We start from the raw sequence: 21069 nt of genomic DNA, 5'->3' as shown, positions 1-21069 counted from the left end.
TGTTTGCCACGGCTGTCGCTGGCACTGCCATCCGGCCACGCAGCTTTTAAAGGAACCTTTATTGACTACCGTGTGTCAAGGGAAACCAACAGTAAACATAAACATGGAGTCCTGCATTCAGGCAGCGTGGGTCTGTCTCCCCGCTAGGGGGTGGCAGAGGCTAATCTAGTAACATGGAAATCACATCATCACTGTGCAGTCTGAGCTCGCAGTGCATGTGGCCCACGCCTTTAAAGCCAGCACTTGGAGGCAGAGGCAGGCAGACCTCTGAGTTCAAGGCCAGCCTGGTCTACGTAGTAAGTTCCGGCACAGCCAGGTCTACATAGTGAGACAAGGTTTCAAAAACTATAATGCATGTTCCTTTTTGCCAGGCGGTGGTGGTGCACGCCTTTAATCCCAGCACTCGGGAGGCAGAGGCAGGCGGATCTCTGTGACTTCGAGGCCAGGCCGGACCGACAGCCTCAAAAACAATACAGAGAAATTCTGTCTCGTAAAAAAAACAACAACAACAAAAAAACACAATAATGGCTGGCACCATCCCTGCCTTCCGCAGACATCAACAGGCAACGTGGGAGGCTGAGCTGAGATGCACCAGTCCCTGGGGGGGGTCCCTGGGGGGTCCCTGGGGGAGGAGGCAGCACGGCAGATAGCCTTCGCTCCAGGAAAGAGTGAAGCTGGGCAGGAGCCCAAGGAGGACCAGGGAGATAAACACCACAGGCAGATGCAACCACTGCAGCAAAAACATTGATTACCAAGCGAAGGGTGGGCAGGTAGCCGGGGCCTGATGTTGGCGCTGGTTAAGCTCAGAGGTTAGCTACATGGGAAGCGCAGAAGGCAGAGCCTGTGCCCGGTACCCTCTGAAGCCAACTAGACACACACAGCTCCGCCTGGGTATACGCACAGAAGAGGTACCCGACACATTTTTAAAATCAATCTAAAATCAGACTTATATCCCACAACCTTCAGCCCCCCATCTAGTCCAGAGCCTAGGAAGGAACACTGGGTTGAAGAAAGGGAGTTGGACAGTTTGTCAACTCGTGTCTGTCTCCCTTGGCAGAAGGAAGCTGAGAGACAACATCAGTCTCTGTTCTCTTTATCCAGCGAGCCTGTCCATGGCCTGCTGGTCTGGTCCCTGCTCCTGGCAGGGAACACAGGTGCTATCCCACACCATGCGGACTCCTCAGCGGTCCTGGCGCCGAGGCGGAGGTGATGGTGGATGCCGTACAGGAGGCAAGTCATAGTGGCCAGGGACGTGACTGTTTTTGGGTGAGTCATAGTGGCCAGGAGGCAGACCCGGAGGAAGAGGGGGCGTACAGCCCACAGGCTCTTGATCTGAAGACAGAGGACAGGACGAGGTGACCCCTCAGCCTCCCCTGGCTCTCTCCCTACTCCAGGCTCTTCCTACCCATAGAGAAGTGACTGGAGATGCGTGTGGGCTCTGGACCAAGCACCTGCATGTTTGGCTCTCGGCAAAGCCACCCCGCCCGTCCGCCTCAAAGGCCATGAGGACACTGTCCTAGAACTGGATGCTAATTCTACCTATATGAGCATCCTCTCAAATGCTCCCTCAGGGGAGGGACAGACTTGAAGAAGCAGGGCAACGCCTGGTTTGAGACCGAACCACGCAAAGGTGCCACTATCTCCTCCTCCCCCTCCGCGTCTCCCTCCCCGCTTCCCATGCTCCAGTGCCCTATAGCCTCTGCTGGGGGCAGGGAGGACTCACTGTGGCTCAAGGGGCTGGGCTGCTCATAGGTGCCACTGTCTCTCTGTGGCTGCCGCCGCTGACTGCCCCGCAGATGAGGAGGGTGCCTGGGAGGGGACACTGATGGCGGGCCTTTCATCTCCACGTAGCTGCTTTCTCGAGGATCCCCAGGCAAGCCGGGCAGATCTCTGATGGTAGCATAGGGGTTCTCACTGCTCAGGGACATAACACTTGCCCCCAGCTCCTCTCCAGAAGTGGGACCTAAGGGCCAAGGAAGGAAATCAGGCTCCTGGAGGCACTAGCTCCCTGGCCCAGCTCCCCTTCCCCTCCTGTCTCTCCATCCATACCTTTATGACAGAGTGGTCCTGGGCCGTTCCTGTGGCTATAGCTTCGGTCCAGGTGGCTGGAGCCTGAGGAAAGGCAGAGAGAAGTCAGGCCTCTGGTCCCCATCCCCATCCGGACCCCACGGAGACGACCCAGCAGGTGAGGCTGCACACAGTCACCTCTGCCATGGGGCTCTCGTCGGTGCTTCCAGTCTGCGGGCAGTGTAGCGTGATTATCACGTCCGTGGACTCTGCCTGGCCGCTCAGGTGCCTGGGAGCTGACAAAGAGCTGACTCCCCGGAACCTGACGGGGGACGATGCCTCAGGGGGAGCCCAGGCAGGGCTGGGGCTTTCCTGAGGAGTGGCCCCACCCACACACCGAGCACACCCCCTCAGTGCACTGACCTTGTTAGGGGGGGGCGGGTTAGGAGAGCACTGAGACAGAGTGTGGTAGCTAGGGTTGGAGTAGTAGTGACTGTAGCTCGGAGAGACATCTGCAGGACAAACACAGGTGCGGAGAAGCTCCGAGACAGGCAGAGGCCAGTTTGACCCCCCGGACTCTGGCCATTATTCCCCCCATGCCCCATGGGGGGACAGTCAGCAGCACCCCACTGTCCTTCACTCACTGAAGCCTCACCCCAGCTCACCTGGCATGACATAATCCGAGCCATCCAGTCGCCCAGAGCTGTAAGCCACCGCCAAGTGCTCGTGCTCCTTGCCCTTTTGCCAATGGCGGTAGCCAATGAACAGTGCTACCAGGGCCACCACAAGGGTCCCCAGTACTGCAATGCCAATCACTGCGCCCAGTGAGCTGTGGGTCACAGGAGATGTGGGCATTACGGTGGACGACTCCTGGACTCCTGTGAAATGAAGTGGGCACTGAGACCGGTACCTTGGTTCTGCTAGTGAACAAGGGTGCAATTTAAGGAAGAGCCTGGGTCAGAGAATCTCAGAGGGTCAAAGAATCCAAGAACTCACCCAACTTGCAGGGTGCGCCACTGTGTCCTGGGGGACACACACAAGCCCCGGTCTGTGGGTGGCACCTCTCTCCAGGACCACACTGGCATAGCTGGGAGCAGTTGACACCAAATACTCCTGGTGGGCAGCCTGGATAGAGCCAAGGAAGCAAGTAGCAGTCACAGAGTCAGCAAACTGCAGCCCCCTCTTGGATAAGGGCTACGAGGTATTCAGGGAGTTAGCTCACTGTCGGTACCTTCCAAGCAAAAGGGTCCAGTCCAGCCTGCGGTGCAGGCACAGCTCCCATCCTGGGGGTGGCAGGTTCCCCCATGATGACATTGGCAGGGCTGGGAGCATTTGAGTCCCCAATGACCTGGGGGACATGCTGCAGGAGACAAGGGGATGTCAGGCAGGGCCCCCTCTGCATGGACTCTCAGTATCTCTGAAGTCTTCAGGTTGGCCTTGCTTGGAGATACTAAGGCTCTGAAGGGCATCTACACACTGATGTCACTCAAGTGTTCATCTCCAGTCATCTTGACCCACTACCCACTTAATATCTGCTCTTGAGTCCCTAACGGCCATTTTGAAATAATGGACCCAGAGCTGGGGAACCAGAACCTTCCCAACAGCCCCTGGAGGGCTCAGCACGGGGCTTGTTTTTTCTGATTTCAAACATCTGCCTCCTGCCTGGGATTACAGGTGTGTTACTAATACATCCGGCCTATTACATTAGCTGTGTGTATGATCCTAGTAAATAATCTGATAGCAGACACTAACAACAAAAACAAACAAACAAACACTTCACCAAGAGCACTTCTCTTATGCCCTGACTGCAGAAATGTAGCCAGCCGTCTCTGGGCAGCATCTCCCTTCAAAACATGCTTCTGCTGCCCAGACTAGCCTCTTCTTATCATCACATGGTTGTGTGTGGGATGACACACAACAAAAACAGTGAGAGAGAGATACGGTACAGCCGGGGCTGCTGGGAGAGGGAAACCCAGGCAACAGCCCACACCCACCCAGGCAAACGTGGCCTCCGTGGGTTACAGAAAGGGAGTGGGCACCTGGGTAGTAGAGAGACATCAGGGGCATGAGGTTCCAGGGCCCAACCACCCAAGCGGCAGGCACAGGAGCTCCCGCACAAGCTGCTACGCACATTCAGAGCAGTTGGGGCCTGTCCAGCCTGCCAGACAGTAGCAGGTCCCATCCGAAGGGTGGCAGGAAGAATGGTTGTTGCACTTGCAGGGCACGCAGCGTTTGCCATAGCGACCAGGCTGGCAGGCTAGGGAAAGGTACGCACGGTGACGGGGGCCTGGACCGTGGCCTCCCTTCCCACCTCCCCCTGGATCACTATCAGGAGATGGGAGGCAGAGGCAGAACCCGAGGGTGGAGGGGGCTCCCGGATCTGAGCTGCCAACGGGAGGGGTAGACTACAGGGAGCCTCACGCCTCTGGCAGGAGGGGCCTCGGAACCCCGGTGCACACACGCAGTTGCCATTCTCAGGTACACAGGTACCCCCATTTTTGCAGGTGCAGGTATTGCTGCAGTTGGCTCCCCAAAAGCCCTCTGGGCAAGGCAGGTGGCAGCGTGTGCCTGTAGGAGACAACTAAGGGTCACCTCTCATGGAGTACACTCCCAGGTCCACAACAGACCTAAGACATGGACACCCAGAATGCTTACCCATCCAGCCAGCCTGACACTGGCAGTGTCCATGAACAGGGTCACAGCCATCGGAGTGGTCACAGTCACAGACACTGGCACAACCTTCACCAAACTGCCCCTTCTTGGAGAATAAAAGGAGGGGGAGAGCAGGCTAGTCAGCTGAGGAATGCCGCGCCCTCCCCTCCCTGGGAAGGTGGGCTGTGCTCACTCACCGGACAAGGAAGCTGGCAGTGAGCTCCATGCCACCCAGGGGTGCAAGTACAGGCTCCAGTCTGGGGGCTGCAGACTCCCTCATGGGCACACTGGCAACTGGCATTGCAACTGAAGCCCCAAGTGCCAGGGGGACAGGGCACAGAGCAGTTACCACGCTGCCAACCTAGAAAAGTTAAGCAGGCATGAGAAAAGCCCATGAACAACAAGCAGTTCAAAGACTCCTTGATCAAGTCCATTGCCTGGGCCTCCTACGGCTTCTCCTGCCCCGCCTGGGCCTCCCCAACCTGGGCCTCCTCCTCCTCCTCCTCCTCCTCCTCCTCCTCCTCTGTCTCCCTCACCTGGGCCGCCTCCTCCTCCTCCTCCTCCTCCTCCTCTGGCTCCCTCACCTGGGCCTCCCCAACCTGGGCCTCCTCCTCCTCCTCCTCCTCCTCCTCTGTCTCCCTCCCCTGGGCCTCCTCCTCCTCCTCCTCCTCCTCCTCCTCTGTCTCCCTCACCTGGGCCTCCTCCTCCTCCTCCTCCTCCTCTGTCTCCCTCCCCTGGGCCTCCTCCTCCTCCTCCTCCTCCTCTGTCTCCCTCACCTGGGCCTCCTCCTCCTCCTCCTCCTCCTCCTCTGGCTCCCTCACCTGGGCCGCCTCCTCCTCCTCCTCCTCCTCCTCCTCTGGCTCCCTCACCTGGGCCTCCTCCTCCTCCTCCTCCTCCTCCTCCTCTGGCTCCCTCACCTGGGCCTCCTCCTCCTCCTCCTCCTCCTCCTCTGGCTCCCTCACCTGGGCCTCCTCCTCCTCCTCCTCCTCTGTCTCCCTCACCTGGACCTTCCATTTGTTTCTTCCCCTTCCCTTGGACCTCCAGTCTTTTCTACCCATCCTGAACCTCCACAATCTCTGAGCCTCCAACGGTGCCTTCTAACCCTCCTGGACGCCCGTCTCTGCTCCCCCACCTGGGCCTCATCTGTCTCTCCTACAGAATGGAGGCGGCTGGCAACAAACCCAAGCTCATAGTGGGCTCCGCCAGGCCATCTGTGGGATAACAGGGAGAAACGGGGGCTGCTTAAGTCTTGGTCCTCTGTTAGGTCTAATACCACTGGATCTGAATTCAGCTTAGGGGCTGCCAACATGCCACAGTGACAGCCCTTGGAAGACCTCACTGGCACAGCCATGGAATATTCCTATAGAACTGAGGGTGAGAAATACTCATCATAGAGGTAGCTTTTGGTCTACACCTTCTAAGGACAAATATGAGTATGACACTTGGCTAGAGAAAAGCAAAATGACTAGGACGTTTGGTCTCTGCCTGTGATCCCAGCACTCTAGAGGCTGAGACAGGATGGGTACTTGGACTTTGAGTCTATCCTGGGCTACATAGTGGAACCTTGTCCCCCCCCCAAAAAAAAAGGCGGAGACAGGAGGGCAGGAGAAGGGGAGGATGAGAGGAGACAGAGAGTGTTCTAGCAGAAGCTAGCCTGGCTGGTTCCCACAGGCCCACTTTCAATAAGCTTTGTCCTAGTAGTGATCTCCTCACCCCCACCCCCGGCCCGCCCTCCCAAAGACCCTAGTCCATTACCTTCCTTGCAAACGCATGTGCCGTCGATGGGGGAGCAGGCGATAGCATTTTCGCAGGAACAGCGGGAGGAGCAGTTGATCCCATAAGTGTCCGGTGGACATGGGCTAGCGCAGTGAGGTCCCTGAGAGAGGAGGGCGCAGGAGTGAGGGGCGGTCCGGACCCCACCGCACTCGCCCTTTCCCCATGGTGGGGCACAGCCTCACCGTGTATCCGGGTGCGCACCGGCAGAGGCCGCTGTCTGCAAGGCAGATGCCGCCGTGCAGACAGAGGCAGTGCTCCTGGCAGCCCGGCCCGTGCGTGTCCTGCGGGCAGCTCTCGTTGCAGTGTAGGCCCGCCCAGCCTGGCTGGCAGGCGCACTCACCATGCATAGGGTGGCAGCTGTGGGCGCAGAGGGGACACGAGTGTCTGAATTGTATTACAGAGGCCACTTCCTCCGCAGGGGCTCTGTGAAATTCTCCCGAGAGGCAGGCTGGGCACGGACGGTTGCCTAGGCTGCGCGGGCTCCCCCCCGACCCCTCCCTGATCCTTCCGTGGCATCCGTGCCCTTAGCTACCCCCTGGTCCTCTCCCTTTCTCTGCTGACTCTAAAGCAAGAACTCTAGCTCCCTTGACCGTGTTTCCCGCAGCCCACCTGAGACTGTGATCCGGGTCGCAGGTGCAGGGCTCCTGGCAGCTGAGACCATAGAGGCCATCCGGACAGAGGCGCTCATCGCAGCGGTCGCCTGTGAAGCCGTGCTCACACAGACACGCGCCATTGGCAGGAAAGCAACGGGCACCGGGGGCGCAGTCGCAGGTCTCAGCACAGTCTTGTCCAAAGCGGCCCACAGGGCACTCTTCACGGCACCTGGGTGCCGGGTATACACATCTGTGTAAACGGGGCTCCACCTCCTCCTGGTCCACCCCAGCTCCCCAAAGCCACACACTCACCGATCCCCGATATAGCCAGGAGCACAGTGGCACTGCCCAGTAAACCGATCACAGAGGCCACCGTTGTGGCAGCGACATTCCTGAGTACAGTTGGGTCCATGGAAACCCTCTGGGCAGGGCAGGGAACATATGACACCCTGTGGATGGGTGAAAAGTCACTTAGTCCCCTTCTCATGGCGGCCTGCTGTTAGACACCCTCATAGGCTCACCCCTCCCAGGTTCTGGGGTCCCAACTCATGAAATCACTGGCCCGTAGCCCTGTCAGGTGCCTCCCTCAAACTCTCTTGGGAATCCCAACCCCATGCATGCGGGCTTCACCCTTCATACCATCCAGCCAGGAGGGCAGCTGCAGGAGTCTTGGAGGACCTGGAAAACACCTCCGTTTTGGCAAGGATTGGTTCTGGGGCAGAAGAAGCCAGCAGTGCCCTGTGAACATGGCACATTACAGCTGTGGAACAGGGTGAGTCGGTGTCATAGGAAGAACCTTCAGCTGGCCCCCCTTTCCCCCCAGGCTACACAGGTGGGGAGGGCAGGTGGGTGGAGCAGGTGTGCGCCAGCTGTGCCCCCTTCCCCCCTCCCCCTGCTCCCCTCTCCACACCTGCTCCTACTACAGTTTTTCTACCCTGGGGAATAACAGCACAGCCCTCTCTGCATGTGGCCTTGCAAGCCGTTCACCTCAACCTCCCTTAGCAACTTGTTCTCCCCCCCTTCCCTGTCTGTCCGTCCCTCCCTCCCTCTCTCCCTCCTCTCTCCCTCTCTCTCCCTCCTCTCTCCCTCCTCTCTTCCTCTCTCTCTCTCTCCCTCTCTCTCTCTCCCTCTCTCTCCCTCCTCTCTCCCTCTCTCTCTCCCTCTCTCCTTCTCCCTCCTCTCTCCCTCTCTCCCTCTCCCTCCTCTCTCCCTCCTCTCTCCCTCTCTCCTTCTCCCTCCTCTCTCCCTCCTCTCTCTCTCTCTCCCTCTCTCTCCCTCCTCTCTCCCTCCTCTCTCCCTCTCTCTCACCCTCTCTTCTCTCTCTCCCCTCTTTCCCCCCCTCTCTCTCACACACACACACACACACACACTTTCTCTCTCATGCTGTGATTGTGGTAACCGCTTGACTGGGACCCAGCAGACGCTGGACTAAGATCCTGGTCTCTCAGCTCCATCATTTCCTCATGTAGGGTCCTATGTCTATGGCCTCGTCACACACCTGGGTCCTGTTCTCCCTGGGGGGCAGAAGCAGGCTCCGTTCTTGGGGTCACAGGATGCCCCCTGGCAATGGCAACCAAACCGGCAGTCAGGACCATAGTGGCCAGGAGGGCAAGGCTGGAGGCAGCTGGGGGGCTGCAGGCCAGAGGGGCAAAAACACTCCCCGCTCTTGGGATCGCAGGAACTCCTGTTGCCACAGTGGCAGAGTCTGTCACACCGCAGCCCCCACACTCCTGGGGCACACTCTGTGGAACAGAATGCGAGGGAGTCACCAGACACTTGCCCCCCCCAGCTTCCAGCTAGGGCCAGCCTCATAGCCCACACCCCCATGTCCTCATCTCCAGAAAGGCAGCTAACAGCAATGGACTCCAATTAAAAGTCACTGGCAACTCACCGCTGGAACAGTCGTCACCCCGCCAGCCTGGTGCACACTGGCACCGGTTAGGAGCCGCACATCGACCATGGACACATTCCTGGGCACAGAGTGCTGGACAGAGACGGGTGAGTGAGACCATGCCTCCATCGCACCTTTGGTCTATGAGCCTGAGCCATTTCCTCCCCTGCCAGGGCCTGCAGGTCCCCAAGCACCAGCTGTGGCTGAGATGAGGACTTGGGGGGTTCCCTCAGGGGTCTAGGCTCCCTGACCCCTTTCTGTGACCTTGTCTAAACATCTTGTTGGGAAACGGGGGATTCTCCAGTTGTATTTGGATAGAGATGTGGTCAGAAAGGGGAGGGGCTGAGGGAGGGCTAAGTCAGGCTGGGGACTGGTGACAGTGGTGACAGAGCTGAAGGGTCAGAGGATGGCAGGGGCCCATCTGAAGATAAGCTCCCAAGATGCTAGGAGCGAGAAACTGGACAACAGCAAGTAGGTCCAGCCTCCATCTCCAGCCCCCCTTCGAGCCGTGTTACCCCAGCTACAGCTGCTGGCCAAAGGGGCAGACAGCAGCAACCCACCACCCCATGACAGCAGCAACCCACCACCCCATGACAGCAGCAACCCACCACCCCATGACAGCAGCAACCCACCACCCCATGACAGCAGCAACCCACCACCCCACGCCCTCACTGGGGCAGACAGCAGCAACCCACCACCCCATGACAGCAGCAACCCACCACCCCACGCCCTCACTGGGGCAGGGAACCCACCACCCCCGTGCCCCTCACTGGGGCAGAGAACCCACCACCTCCGTGCCCCTCACTGGGGCAGGGAACCCACCACCTCCGTGCCCCTCACTGGGGCAGGGAACCCACCACCTCCATGCCCCTCACTGGGGCAGGGAACCCACCACCTCCATGCCCTCACTGGGGCAGGGAACCCACCACCCCCATGCCCTCACTGGGGCAGGGAACCCACCACCCCCATGCCCTCACTGGGGCAGGGAACCCACCACCCCCACGTCCCTCACTGGGGCAGGGAACCCACCACCCCCGCGCCCCTCACTGGGGCAGGGAACCTACCACCTCCACACCCCTCACTGGGGCAGGGAACCCACCACCCCCATGCCCTCACTGGGGCAGGGAACCCACCACCCCCGCGCCCCTCACTGGGGCAGGGAACCTACCACCTCCACACCCCTCACTGGACAGGGAACCCACCACCCTATACCCCTCACTGGGTCAGGGAAAATTCCTGACACATGGGTCCCCCTTGGTCCATTCCTACCCTGACCCCACTCAAGACTCACGGACACAGGCTCCACTGCTCTCATAGTAACCCCCACAGCATCGCAGGCGTGGGCGGGAGTCAGTCTTCACCACCTGACGGTACACAGTGCGGTAGACAACCCTGCGGTGGCCCAGGAGATGGCCATCAGTGCTCTTAGCTGAGGCCCTGGCTGCCCCCACCCCGTCATACCTCAGTGAGGCACTAGAGGGCGTCAGAGGGTGAGTGCTCCCTCTCTGGCCCACATCAGCCACAAACATGTACAATGAAGCAGATGCACTTTCACTGGGCACATGGGTGCCACCATGGGCAGGAGAGTGCCTTGAGGTCAGAGTGTCAAAGGTTCTGAGAGGGGCCAGGGCTCAACCAGCTACTGACTCACAGAAGGATAAAGCACTCACGTGGGCTGGGAGCAGGTGCGGGGGTCCTCCCAGGGCCTGTCACAGGACTCGGCCGGCAGCAAGCTGAAGGGGCGGAGGTGGGACTCCTTAGTGGTGGTGGTGAAGCTGTGGAACGAGAATGGTTAGGCCCAAGACAGCCTGGCCTGAGTTGGCAGGGTGCAGCAGGGAGCCAAGGCCAGGCTCTACCAGGTGAAAACCAGTAACCCCAGTATTTGGGCTTCCTCCCCATACTCCCCATGTGTCTTACCTAGAGGCTCCTCCTAGAACTGAAATGTTCTAGGACTCCTCCCTTCATAACTATTTTTCATCCTAAGGGCTAAAGCCATCTACGCGCACATGCGCACGCACGCACGCACGCACACACACACCCGCCTTCTGATGGGGGACGATTGAATTTGACTGCTCAATCTGGACCCAGCAGACAGCAGGGCTGAAGCATTTTTGGCTAACTTCTGCCCTGAGCCCTGTTTTCCAGTCCTGTCTCTGCCTTCTCCCCACCCCCACCCCAGGCAGCCCCTCTGCTTGGTCTGCTGTATATGGGTCCCCCCCACGGGGATCCAGGGTCAGAGTCAGGACAGAGACTGAGACAAGAGCAGAGGTGGGGAAGGCCAAAGGCCATGGAAGGGCACAGAGAGACCGGAAACAGATTCCTAGGAGGAGCCACCCCCTAGGACAAGCAGCAAGCGTGGGCCCGTCTCACCTTTCCCAGAAGGTGCAGACATTGGGGTCATTGGAGTTGAGTGTTCTGGCCAGAGGCAGGCCTAGGGCCAGGAGGAGCAGCCGCAGAAGCATTGCCGAGGCCTGCAACAGGGTACAGCAACTGAAGACGGCAGAAAGGATGCATCTGCAGAGTCAGGCAGCAGGCATGTGGGGACCGGCCTGCCACCTCCTCGGTCCTCTGGTCCCCGCAGCAGGGCTCCAGCTCCCCCAGACCCCAGCAGTGCTCCTGCGGCCCCAGGTCTCAGATCAGTTTGCTAACACACTGACTCCAGCCCTCATCTTCCTGGAATTCTGTGCCTCAGGCCTAGCTTGCGGGCCACCTTGCTTTTCTGTCTGCTCCCTGACAACTCCGCCCACCACCCCAACACACACACACACACACACACACACACACACACACACACACACGCACGCACGCACGCACGCACGCACGCACGCACGCGGGATGGCACCATGCTCATGTCTTTTAGAGCCTCCTAGCACCATTTACCACACACAAACTTCTAGCCACTTGACCACCCCCTAACCTAGCAGATAAATGCTAAGGACACAGTACGAAACTGGGGCCGACGAAGGCGGTTCTAAGGGAAGCCAAGAGAACTGTCAAACGGTCAGCCAGGACAGCTCAACATCAGATGTCACCGACAGCAAGCTTCCATCGCCGTGCGTGGGCCGACGGTAGCCCAAGCTGCTCTAATGAAGTCTGGTCAGGAGGTCCTAGCCACGGGCGATGGCAGTGGGACTGCACTGGTGGCCACACAGTCACTGCTGTGCTCCCAGGGACAATTTCCATCTTTCTCTGACAGCCCTAAGAGCCTGGCCTCCTCATCTCCACTTCTAGGCCTCTCTCCGGGGTGGGAAGAGTCAGGACCCCAGATGGGAGGAGTTCTTCTCTGACCACCTAGGCTCAGGAAAAGCTGATGGCTACAGCTTCTCTAAAACTTGCCCAAGCTCCCTTCTCTACTCCCCAGAGATATATCCACATCTGCTTGTAATTTTTTCCCTGAGAAGAGAGGTCGCAGTTGCTGGCCCCTTACACCCCTGAGTATCCCTGGAATGCTAGTTGCAGCCCCACCCCTGGCCCCCCACCCACATATTCCGGCAGATCCTGATTCTCTCAGCTCAGTCAGGGCGCCTCCTCAAATTATCACAGGCTCCCTAAGTGAACCCCAACTCCCTGCTGTGCCCCGTCCCCAGCTCGCTTTAACTCTCTAACAGCTGAATTTCCCCTTCATCTTCTTTACTCCATGTCACTGCTGCCCAGAGTGAACTCCCAGCCCCCCCATGACCTAGAGACACTCCCTCCACACCGCCTGGGGGCCCAGGTGTACCTCCAGTCTCCTCAGCCATTCCTACTCACCAGTAACTCACCCCTGATGCCAGCAGGGAAGCCAAATGATTTCCGGGGATCCCAGTGCACAGGTTTAGATCCTTAAAAGAGGAAACTCGGCTGCCTGGCTGGGAGTGTGGAGCTCCACCCTCCCCTACTTCCCCTCAGGTGTGAAGGGGTCCACTGGCTGACTTGGCTACCCGGCTGACATTGTGGCCTTGGGAGATGGCGGTCAAGGGAGCCCCACCATAGTGGAGGTACCCAGTGCTACTCGAACCTGATCCAGTGGGTGTTACCATCAAACATGTCCCCACCCCAAAGTCAGTTCCTTCTCTCAAGGGTCCCAAACTGTCCCCTCCAACCTTGCCCTGCTCACTGCCACCAACAGGGTTGGCTCCAACTGATCCACAGCACTCTTCCCGACTCCCCCAAGGGTGTTCTACAGCCAGGGCCGTGGACAGAACCCAGAACTCTCCACATCTCTCCCCTACTCTTATTCTTTCCCATACTCCATGCTTCCAGAACCTTGGGCTCTAGTCAGGATGCAGCGTCACCTAGGAAGATAGTCATGGGGCCCAGTGAGCGGCCCTGTCCTGTCTGTCCCTAGAGTCCACAGCAGGGTTTGGTGGGCAGAGCCTACAGGAAGATGAGTTAAGGTGAAGTCGTTTGAGCTGGGGCTGCATAAAGTCCTCCCCAGCGTCACCTGCCCTTACTCCCAGGCCAGAAGTGCAATCAAGTGTTGCCCCATCTCCCCATTCGGTTCAGCTGGGGGCTCAGGAGGGCCCCGCACAGAATGGGGTGTAGCTAGCTCAGCAGCTAACTGACTGGAGGCCTCCCTTCCCTTCTCCAAAGGCCTTCAGGGTGGGGCTGCATTGCGGAGGAGGCTCCAGCAGCTCTGTCCAGGGCTAGAAGCCAACGTGGGGTCAGCAGAGACCAGCGGGTGGGCAACAGGGAGGGGAGGTGGGGGAGGTCCTAGCAGAAAGCAGGATTTCACCTGACCATTCCCAGCCTGGGAGATAAACACAGGTCTGATGAGGACCCCAAAGCCTCCAAAAGCTGGTTTCTCTGGGGTGGGGGGTGGGGTGGGTACACCTGACGCCTATCCCATGGGCCTCCAGCTCCTCTCTGGTCCCAGAAGCACCAAGCCTCTAACTACGCACCCGGATCCCTGCCCTAGGAGACCACCAAGCTTCTGCTTTGACAAAGGCCTGCCCTCATACCGTCAAAATGTGACCCTGAGCTGTTGTGAGATAGGTCAGGCAGGGAGTGAGCGACTCCCATAGGGTACTTCATTGAAAGCTTCTGTCCGTCCGTCCTCGCAGAGAGTGCTACTATACAGTCCACAGTCCACAGCCGAGGAAGCAGACTCAGTAAACACGGGAGCCTGCCCAAGCCCCACCGCCAATGGTGTCTGTCAGAAGAGGGATCCAAACTCGGGCAGCAGCAGAGGCCTCCCAATAGTTCTATTTCTGGACAGGGAATAGGAAACCCAGGGACTTGATATCTTTATAGCATTAGTTGTAGGAGTGAGGAGCTGGCCAGGGCCGGGACCAGAGAAGGGGAGGGGACGCGGCCACTAGAACATGATCAGAGGCGTGGGAACCGCGCTGAAGGCAGTCAAAATGAACAAGTTTTCTCTCCCACCTCCTCATGCAAATTGCTGGGCTCTGGGCCAGGCTCAGCTCCATTTCCTGCCTGCAAGGCTGCAAGCTACATTCCTGCCTCTCAGCCTCCAAGTCCCACAGGGCCCTGGCCTGTTCCCGCTCCAAGAGCCCCCTACCCTCACTACACCCCAGCGTCTGGGAGGAGGAAGTGAGTCTCGGGCCTCTGGGACCTGGTAGATGGTTGAGGGTTCTTAGCCAGAAAGCAGCAAATGGGAGTGATGGAAGGGAGCTCCTGCAGGCCGGTTTCCAGCAGCGGTGTAGCATGGGGTAACCCTGCACTCTGGCCCTTCTACTCCAGGTAACCCCGGCACAAGGCTACCGTAAAGATTGAACGTGGTGACACACTCGGGGCCAGCCTGTAACACGCGCCACTCCGTTCGCATTAGTCGTACCCAGCATCCTCAGGGCCTCCTGCATTCGTTCCAGGAAAAACTGGGTGTTTTTTTAAGAACCCCCACGATGATCCGGGAATAAACAGGGTTGAAAATGCTGACAGGGAGAAAGGAAGTGGGGGGAGGGAGGAGGCCAGAACCTGATCCCCAGAATGGTGGGCTGCCTGCCAGGTGCATCTTCAAGCTAGAGCCAGTAGCAGGGCAGGACCCCTGAATTTTCTGCCCTCCCGCACCTGCAGTACCAACCCCAACTCCCTGATGCTCCCCCATCGTGCGGTCCAGAGAGTCCAGTCCTGCCCTGTCACAAGCTGTGTGACTGGTTCTGAGCCTCCGTCCACATTATCAGCCTCCCTAGTAACCGGGCATGGTTTTCACACACCGTTTCTGTTTTTCACCAACACCCTTTTCCTTTATCGCTTTCCTGGTCGGGGGTCTTCCATCCTCCTTCCTGTCAAGGCTGTCACGAACAGTCAAGCAGTGTCCCCCCCTCACACACACAATGCAGCTTAGCGTGGTGCTGAGGCGGGCATTTGTGGTCCCCGTGTCCCTTTCCTGAGCTGTCTGTGCCCCTGAGATGCTGCAGAAGTCCTCCACAAACAGGAGTGAGACCCCAGCCCAGGTCCACGTTCTCCCCAGAAAGAGCTGGCTCTGCCAGCACGGAGCGCCCAGTGGCACCTCACACCCGTCTCCACAAGCGCACTCAAACACAGGGCCCCTCCTACACCCAGCCAAACCAGGCTCCGGCATGCCAGGCATGTGTGCCGGATGGAGGAACAGGAAGCCTGAGAGAGGCAGACTGGAGGCTGGGGCAGCAGGAGAGGAGCAGGGTGACAGGCTGGCCTGCTGTCGGCTCAGGAAACGGAGGCTAGAGGGTCGACCGTAGGCCTTGTTTACTCATCAGGAAACAGAGAACCAGCAGGGATTCTGACTCACAGTCTAAGCCAGTTGGCCCCAGCCATGGCTACCACCTGGGGAGAGGCGGCCCTTTTCACTGGAGGGTCTTAGAAAATGAGTTGCCCAAGGGCTGTCTGTCTGGTCACCACAGCCTGGAGAATGCCTTCCCTGCCACCACCCAGAGATACCTCGGGCAGGACAAGGTGGCTTTTACCTATGATCCCAACACTCAGGGCTGTGAGGTTAGAGTATAATTCATTCCAGGTTAGCCTGGGCTACAGAGGGAGCTGGTGTCAAAAATAAAAACCAAAGCAGTTCTGCTCTGGACACTGCTGGCTTCTACTGCCTTCTCCATCACAGGGAAGGCCGGCTGTACCAGGCACTGAAGCCTACAGCCCCACATGTCTCTCAGGAGCAGCCGCCTCTCCCCAGAATGTCCGCTTCAAGAGCTGCCTCCACCAGGAAGCTGCCCAGCGCTCATGCTTCACCTTCCCTCCCTGTCCTGTAGACCTAACAGGCATGGCTCCCATGGCCCAGGGGAGTCCTGGCTATTTTCCCCGAGTCTGCTTAGAAGCTGGCTCCAAGTGGGACGCTCCTCGGACACTGGGGGGGGGGGGGTTGACCCAGCCAAAGTCAGTCCCTCCTCTGGGAAAAGCAGAGCTAACCCAGCCCACGCTAGGCGCTGACAGTAGAGTGTGCAGTCTAGGGAGGGCTGGAGGACAGGCCTGTGGCGGTTACATCCACCAGCCTGCTCCCTCAGTCCCCTCCTCCCGTGCAGCATGCTCCAACACTGACAGAGTCCATGTTTCCTCCCAGCTCAACCCAGGGCCATAGTGGTCTCTTTAACTGGTCTGGGCTTGCTCAGTAGTGCTGGAAATGGAACTCTGGTCCTTGAAGATGCCAGCCAGGCGAGTGTTGCACCACTAAGCTGTACGCTATCTGCCCGTAATGCTTAGCTATGCTGTCTGCCACTGAGTCAGAGTTGGCTTGGGCAGGGCCCTTCCCCCATACACCTGGGTGCCTAGGACCAGCCAGCACCCACAGCACATGGACACGCCCCCAACACTGAGTACAGAGCACTGCAGCTTTCCTTCTGAGGCACAGCAGAGAGGCTGCGGCCTCCCCTCAGTCCCGCTCAGGCCTCCCAGAGCCCCACAGAGCGTGTGGCTGGTAGGGAAAGTGGAATGAAGAGAGAGAACTCACAGTGGAAGAAAGATGGCCCCACATCTGCCCTACCAGCCTGGGCCAGGGACTCCTCAGCCCTACCAGCCTGGGCCAGGGACTCCTCAGCCCTACCAGCCTGGGCCAGGGACTCCTCAGCCCTACCAGCCTGGGCCAGGGACTCCTCGGTGTTGGCATCCGACTCCCCAGGTATGTAAAGGACTAGATGGGAGCCTTGTCCTGATCTGGGGACCACAGATCCTTCCAGACACAGGGACTGAGTCCCAGACGCCCCCTCTGTCCGTGGGGACAGCCAGGAAGATGCCCACACTCAGGAGCCTGGCTTCAGGCTGCTTCTGAGGCTGTATGCAGGTTTGCAGCACTAGTTATCACCCTTAGGAAACAGAGAGGACTGACCTCGTCCTCCTCCAAGCTACGCCTCCTAGGAAGAAATGTCCTAGGATGGCAGGGGGGCAACATGCCTTTCATGACACAAGCCACCAGAGCACAGCAGGGGTCTGGGCCAGGCCTGCACACCCTGTGTGTCCTTCCTTTCATCACCCTGGCTCCTCCTCAACCTGCGACCCTTGTTCTCAGTCTCTCCTACATCCACAGTTCTCTCCCTGCGTCTTGTCTCCAGTCTGAGTGTCTGTGTTCATGTCTGTCTACCCCTCCTGCCTCTCTGCTGGCTTTCCCCCCACCGAGCAGGCACCAGGCCGGGATGAGGCCACGTGGAGGGGCCTCAGGGAAGCCAGGAGGCCGTGGAGCCCCTTCCTGTGGCTGTGGCAGCTATCTCGGTCTAGGTTTCCCGCTGGTGGAGCAGGGTGCCAGGGGACGGTTTCCTCTTCTTCCTTCTTCTGGTAAAGTCTGATAGGGCACGGTGGAGTGGAGTGGAGAAGCAGAAGCCAAGCCCCCACCTCACCCCCTCTAAGAAGAGAAGGACATGCGGAGAGGTGGCAGGGGGAAAGTGGTAAGCTTTGGAGGATGTCATCTGCCGGAGAGCATCAGCAGGCAGATTGGGAGGGTGGACAGGACACCTATCCTGCCCGTGCACGCACACACACACACACACACACACACACACACACACACACACACACACACGCTCACACACAGAGACTGGGGTGAGAGGTCCGTCCACACCTGTCCCGCCCCATGCACACCTATCCCGCCCATGCACACACACACACACACACACACACACAGACTGGGGTGAGAGGTCCGTCCACACCTGTCCCGCCCATGCACACACACACGCGCACACACACACACACACGCACACACACACACACGCACACACACACACACACACACACGCTCACACACAGAGACTGGGGTGAGAGGTCCGTCCACACCCATCTGGCCTGTACACACACAGACACTGTTACACTTCGGGGTGGAGTTGGGTTTGGAGACTAGCCCCCATCCCTCTAGGCCTAGCATAGGCAGGGGTTGAGAACTGACCCCTTATCCGGCCCTGCCTGGAGCTGAGGCCGGCTGAGCCTGGGAACCTCAGCCAGCACATGCTGTTCCCATCTCCTGGGACCAGGGTCACAGTCCCCAGCTGGGGCAGCAAGCACAACTGAAAAACCAAAACAGGAGTCACAACCCCATGGCTGGAAGCTGGGAAGAGGGATGGGAGGTGAGGGAACTTGCTGGGGCGCCTAGGTTCCAGGGCCCAGGTCACACTATCTGCCCACATCATGCAGGCAAAGGCTGGGTGCCTATGGCTGACCTCTCTCCCACAAGGCGGAAAAGGACTTGCAAATCTACAAACAGCGAACGCGGTCTTTATCCAGGAGACATGCTTTCCCCCAGCCACCGCAGGAAACAAGCACTATGTTTTGTTAGTCCCTCCAGAAGGAAGAAATTGAAGGATGGAGGGGAAGACATGGTCTAGGATTACTTCTCAGGGCTTCGGTACCACCAAGGTTCTAGCAAACTGGGCAGTGGAATCCAGGAGGCGAAACTTCCCTGGGAGAAGAGAACACTCTCCCAGGCTGGTCGGGACTCCCAATCCCCACGGCCACTCTAGCTGTTCTTTCCACTTCGGTGGGCGCTCTCTCCCCGTCTGCCGGCTCTCTCCTTTCTCTCCTCTCTTTTCACTTAGATGGCTCTCTCTACACAGATCCTTCTCGCCCCTCTCACCTCCGCTCCCCTTCCTCTTCTCTTTCCACTTAGACGGTTGGCGCTCCCTCCACCCCAACTCTTTGTGCTCTGCGCTAGCGGTCTGGGGGCGGGGACGGGGACGGGGATGGTCACTCACCTGCCTCGGAGCTCAGAGCTCGGCGCTGCGTGTACACCGACGGTCCGCTAGCCGGAGCTGCCCGCTGCACGGGCAGGAAGGGGGTGGGCCTCCGCCCGCGCCCAGGCAGGAAGTCCGCGCCGGGAGGCTGGAGCCCGGCCGGGTGGGGTCAGGCCTCCTCACTCCGGTCTGCGAAGTGGACGAGGAGAGCCGCCCAACCTGACAAGTTTGAGATCAGCTCCGGCTGCGGCGTCGCTGTCCCCTCCGACGCCCCCTTTTCCTGCCCGCCGGCGCCCTCTGGCGGCGCTCACGGGAGGGGCGCCCCCCCACACCTGCACGGTCAGATCTTTGTGACCTTTGCATGGGTTGAAGCAGGGTGCTAGGCTGCTATATCAAGAGGCCAAGGCAAGATCTGAGCCGCTCGCTGTCCCCAAGATTTGCTCCGAAAACACCCGGCGACCTACAACAGTCAGGGTTCAGAGCAAAGGCAACTAACTTGGGCCTGTGGGTGTGGCTCATGCTGCAAGTCCTGGGTTGAATTCTCAGCAGCAGGGACACTTTGTTTTGTTTTTTGTTTTTCGAGACAGGGTTTCTCTGTGTCGCTTTGGAGCCTATCCTATCACTCACTGTAAACCAGGCTGGCCTCGAACTCTCAGAGATCCACCTGCCTCTGCTTTCCCTGTGCTGGGATTGAAGTCGTGCGCCACCAATGCCCGGCAGCAGGGACACTTTTATTTAGACGTGATTGATAAACAATAAAAATCAGAACACTTGGTTTGATAAATACTGTTCTAACATTTTATCGTGGCAAAATATGCATAAAATGTATCCTCTCGACAAACATTAAGCGTGTAGTTTGGTGGCATTAAGTGCTTCACATGTGTGCAACCTTTGGTACTATCAATTTCCAGAGCTTTCCCCTCATCCAAACTGAAACTCAGTCCACATGCCCTGGCCTGCTAACCACCGCGAGGTCAGACCATGATCCTTTAGCTCAGTCTTTGTCCCTCCCCGTCTAGTGTACGCTACGTAACGGTGTTTCCATTGGTTTAGGCAAATGTGCTCATCAGTGAAACTACCGTCCCAATAAAGCATGCTTTAAAATGTACGTCTCTGGCTGGGCGGTGGTGGCGCACGCCTTTAATCCCAGCACTCAGGAGGCAGAGGCAGGCGGATCTCTGTGCGTTTGAGGCCGGCCTGGTCTACAGAACGAGTTCCAGGACAGCTATGGATTCCAGGACGGGATGTTACACAGAGAAAACCCACTTTAAAAAAAAAAAAAAGTCCATATCTGGGGAGAGTGAGACAGCTCAGGTGGTAAAGGCATTTGCCACCAAGCCTGATGACCCGAGTCTGACCTCACCGGGTGGAAGGTGAGAATCTGAGCTCACAGAAATACCATGGCAGCATCCCCACCCCTTACAACATAAATAAATATGTTTAAATGACCATCTCCCCCAGCTCTGCCGTGCAATAATGCCCATTCTCACCCCAACCCAAGATCGTGGAAATTTTTATTTGTTTTCTGTCACTGCGATTTTTTTTTCTAGAATTTCTGTGTAAGTGCGATCCTACAGTATGTACTTACACCTGTAGCAGGATTTTTCTTTGGGGCTACCACTCAGCTCCCAAATCATTACACAAGACTATTCTTAGTTTTGACCGCTTGACCTGAGCTTAGCTCTTTACTTGCTCTTTTAGCTTAACCTGTTTCTCTTCATCTACATTTGGCCTCGGGATTTTTTACCTTTTCTTACTTTCTTGCTGTCTCTGTGTCTGGCTGACTGACGGCTTCGGTTTCTGGTCCCGGGCCTGTTCCTTGTCCTCTCCTCCTCTCGTTCTTCCATCTTCCCTCTCGAGCCTAGGTTTCTCCTCCTACTTTTTCTCTCTGCCGCCAGCCCCACCTATCCTTTCTCCTGCCTAGCTATTGGCTGTTTAGCTTTTTATTAGATCAGTCAGGTGCCTTAGGCAGGCAGGGTGAAACAGATGCAACACATCTTTTCAGAATTAAACACGCATCTTTATATCATTAAACATATGCAGCATAAGCAAACGTAACACACCTCTGTTGGTG

The 21069-nt window shown here is 58.1% G+C and overlaps 1 protein-coding gene across 5 annotated transcripts; it reads right to left on the bottom strand.

The window, feature by feature from the left end:
* Positions 1–40: 40 nt before the first annotated feature.
* Pear1 (platelet endothelial aggregation receptor 1) lies at positions 41–19190 on the bottom strand. Of its 5 annotated transcripts, none has more exons than XM_013120700.3 (24): positions 19017–19183; positions 12670–12740; positions 11290–11390; positions 10590–10694; positions 10211–10311; positions 8920–9012; positions 8527–8770; positions 7668–7788; positions 7341–7477; positions 7045–7257; positions 6618–6792; positions 6415–6535; positions 4857–5020; positions 4663–4765; positions 4429–4575; positions 4139–4264; positions 3239–3367; positions 3004–3132; positions 2673–2885; positions 2431–2519; positions 2206–2329; positions 2050–2112; positions 1724–1963; positions 41–1332 (listed from the first exon to the last, which is right to left on the bottom strand). In XM_013120700.3, the coding sequence occupies exons 3-24, from the start codon at positions 11379–11381 to the stop codon at positions 1181–1183; spliced, it is 3081 nt and encodes a 1026-aa protein (XP_012976154.1). In that variant the 5' UTR covers positions 11382–11390; positions 12670–12740; positions 19017–19183; the 3' UTR covers positions 41–1180. The 5 variants fall into 5 exon arrangements, with proteins under 5 accessions (XP_012976154.1, XP_012976156.1, XP_012976155.1 ...); XM_013120702.3 differs by having other exon boundaries at positions 12681–12740; XM_013120701.3 differs by lacking the exon at positions 12670–12740.
* Positions 19191–21069: the final 1879 nt, after the last annotated feature.

This window comes from Mesocricetus auratus, unplaced genomic scaffold (genome assembly GCF_017639785.1).
Source record: "Mesocricetus auratus isolate SY011 unplaced genomic scaffold, BCM_Maur_2.0 Super-Scaffold_100009, whole genome shotgun sequence".
Classification (NCBI taxonomy): Eukaryota; Metazoa; Chordata; class Mammalia; order Rodentia; family Cricetidae; genus Mesocricetus; species Mesocricetus auratus.
This window is presented reverse-complemented; position numbering and strand designations above follow the sequence as displayed.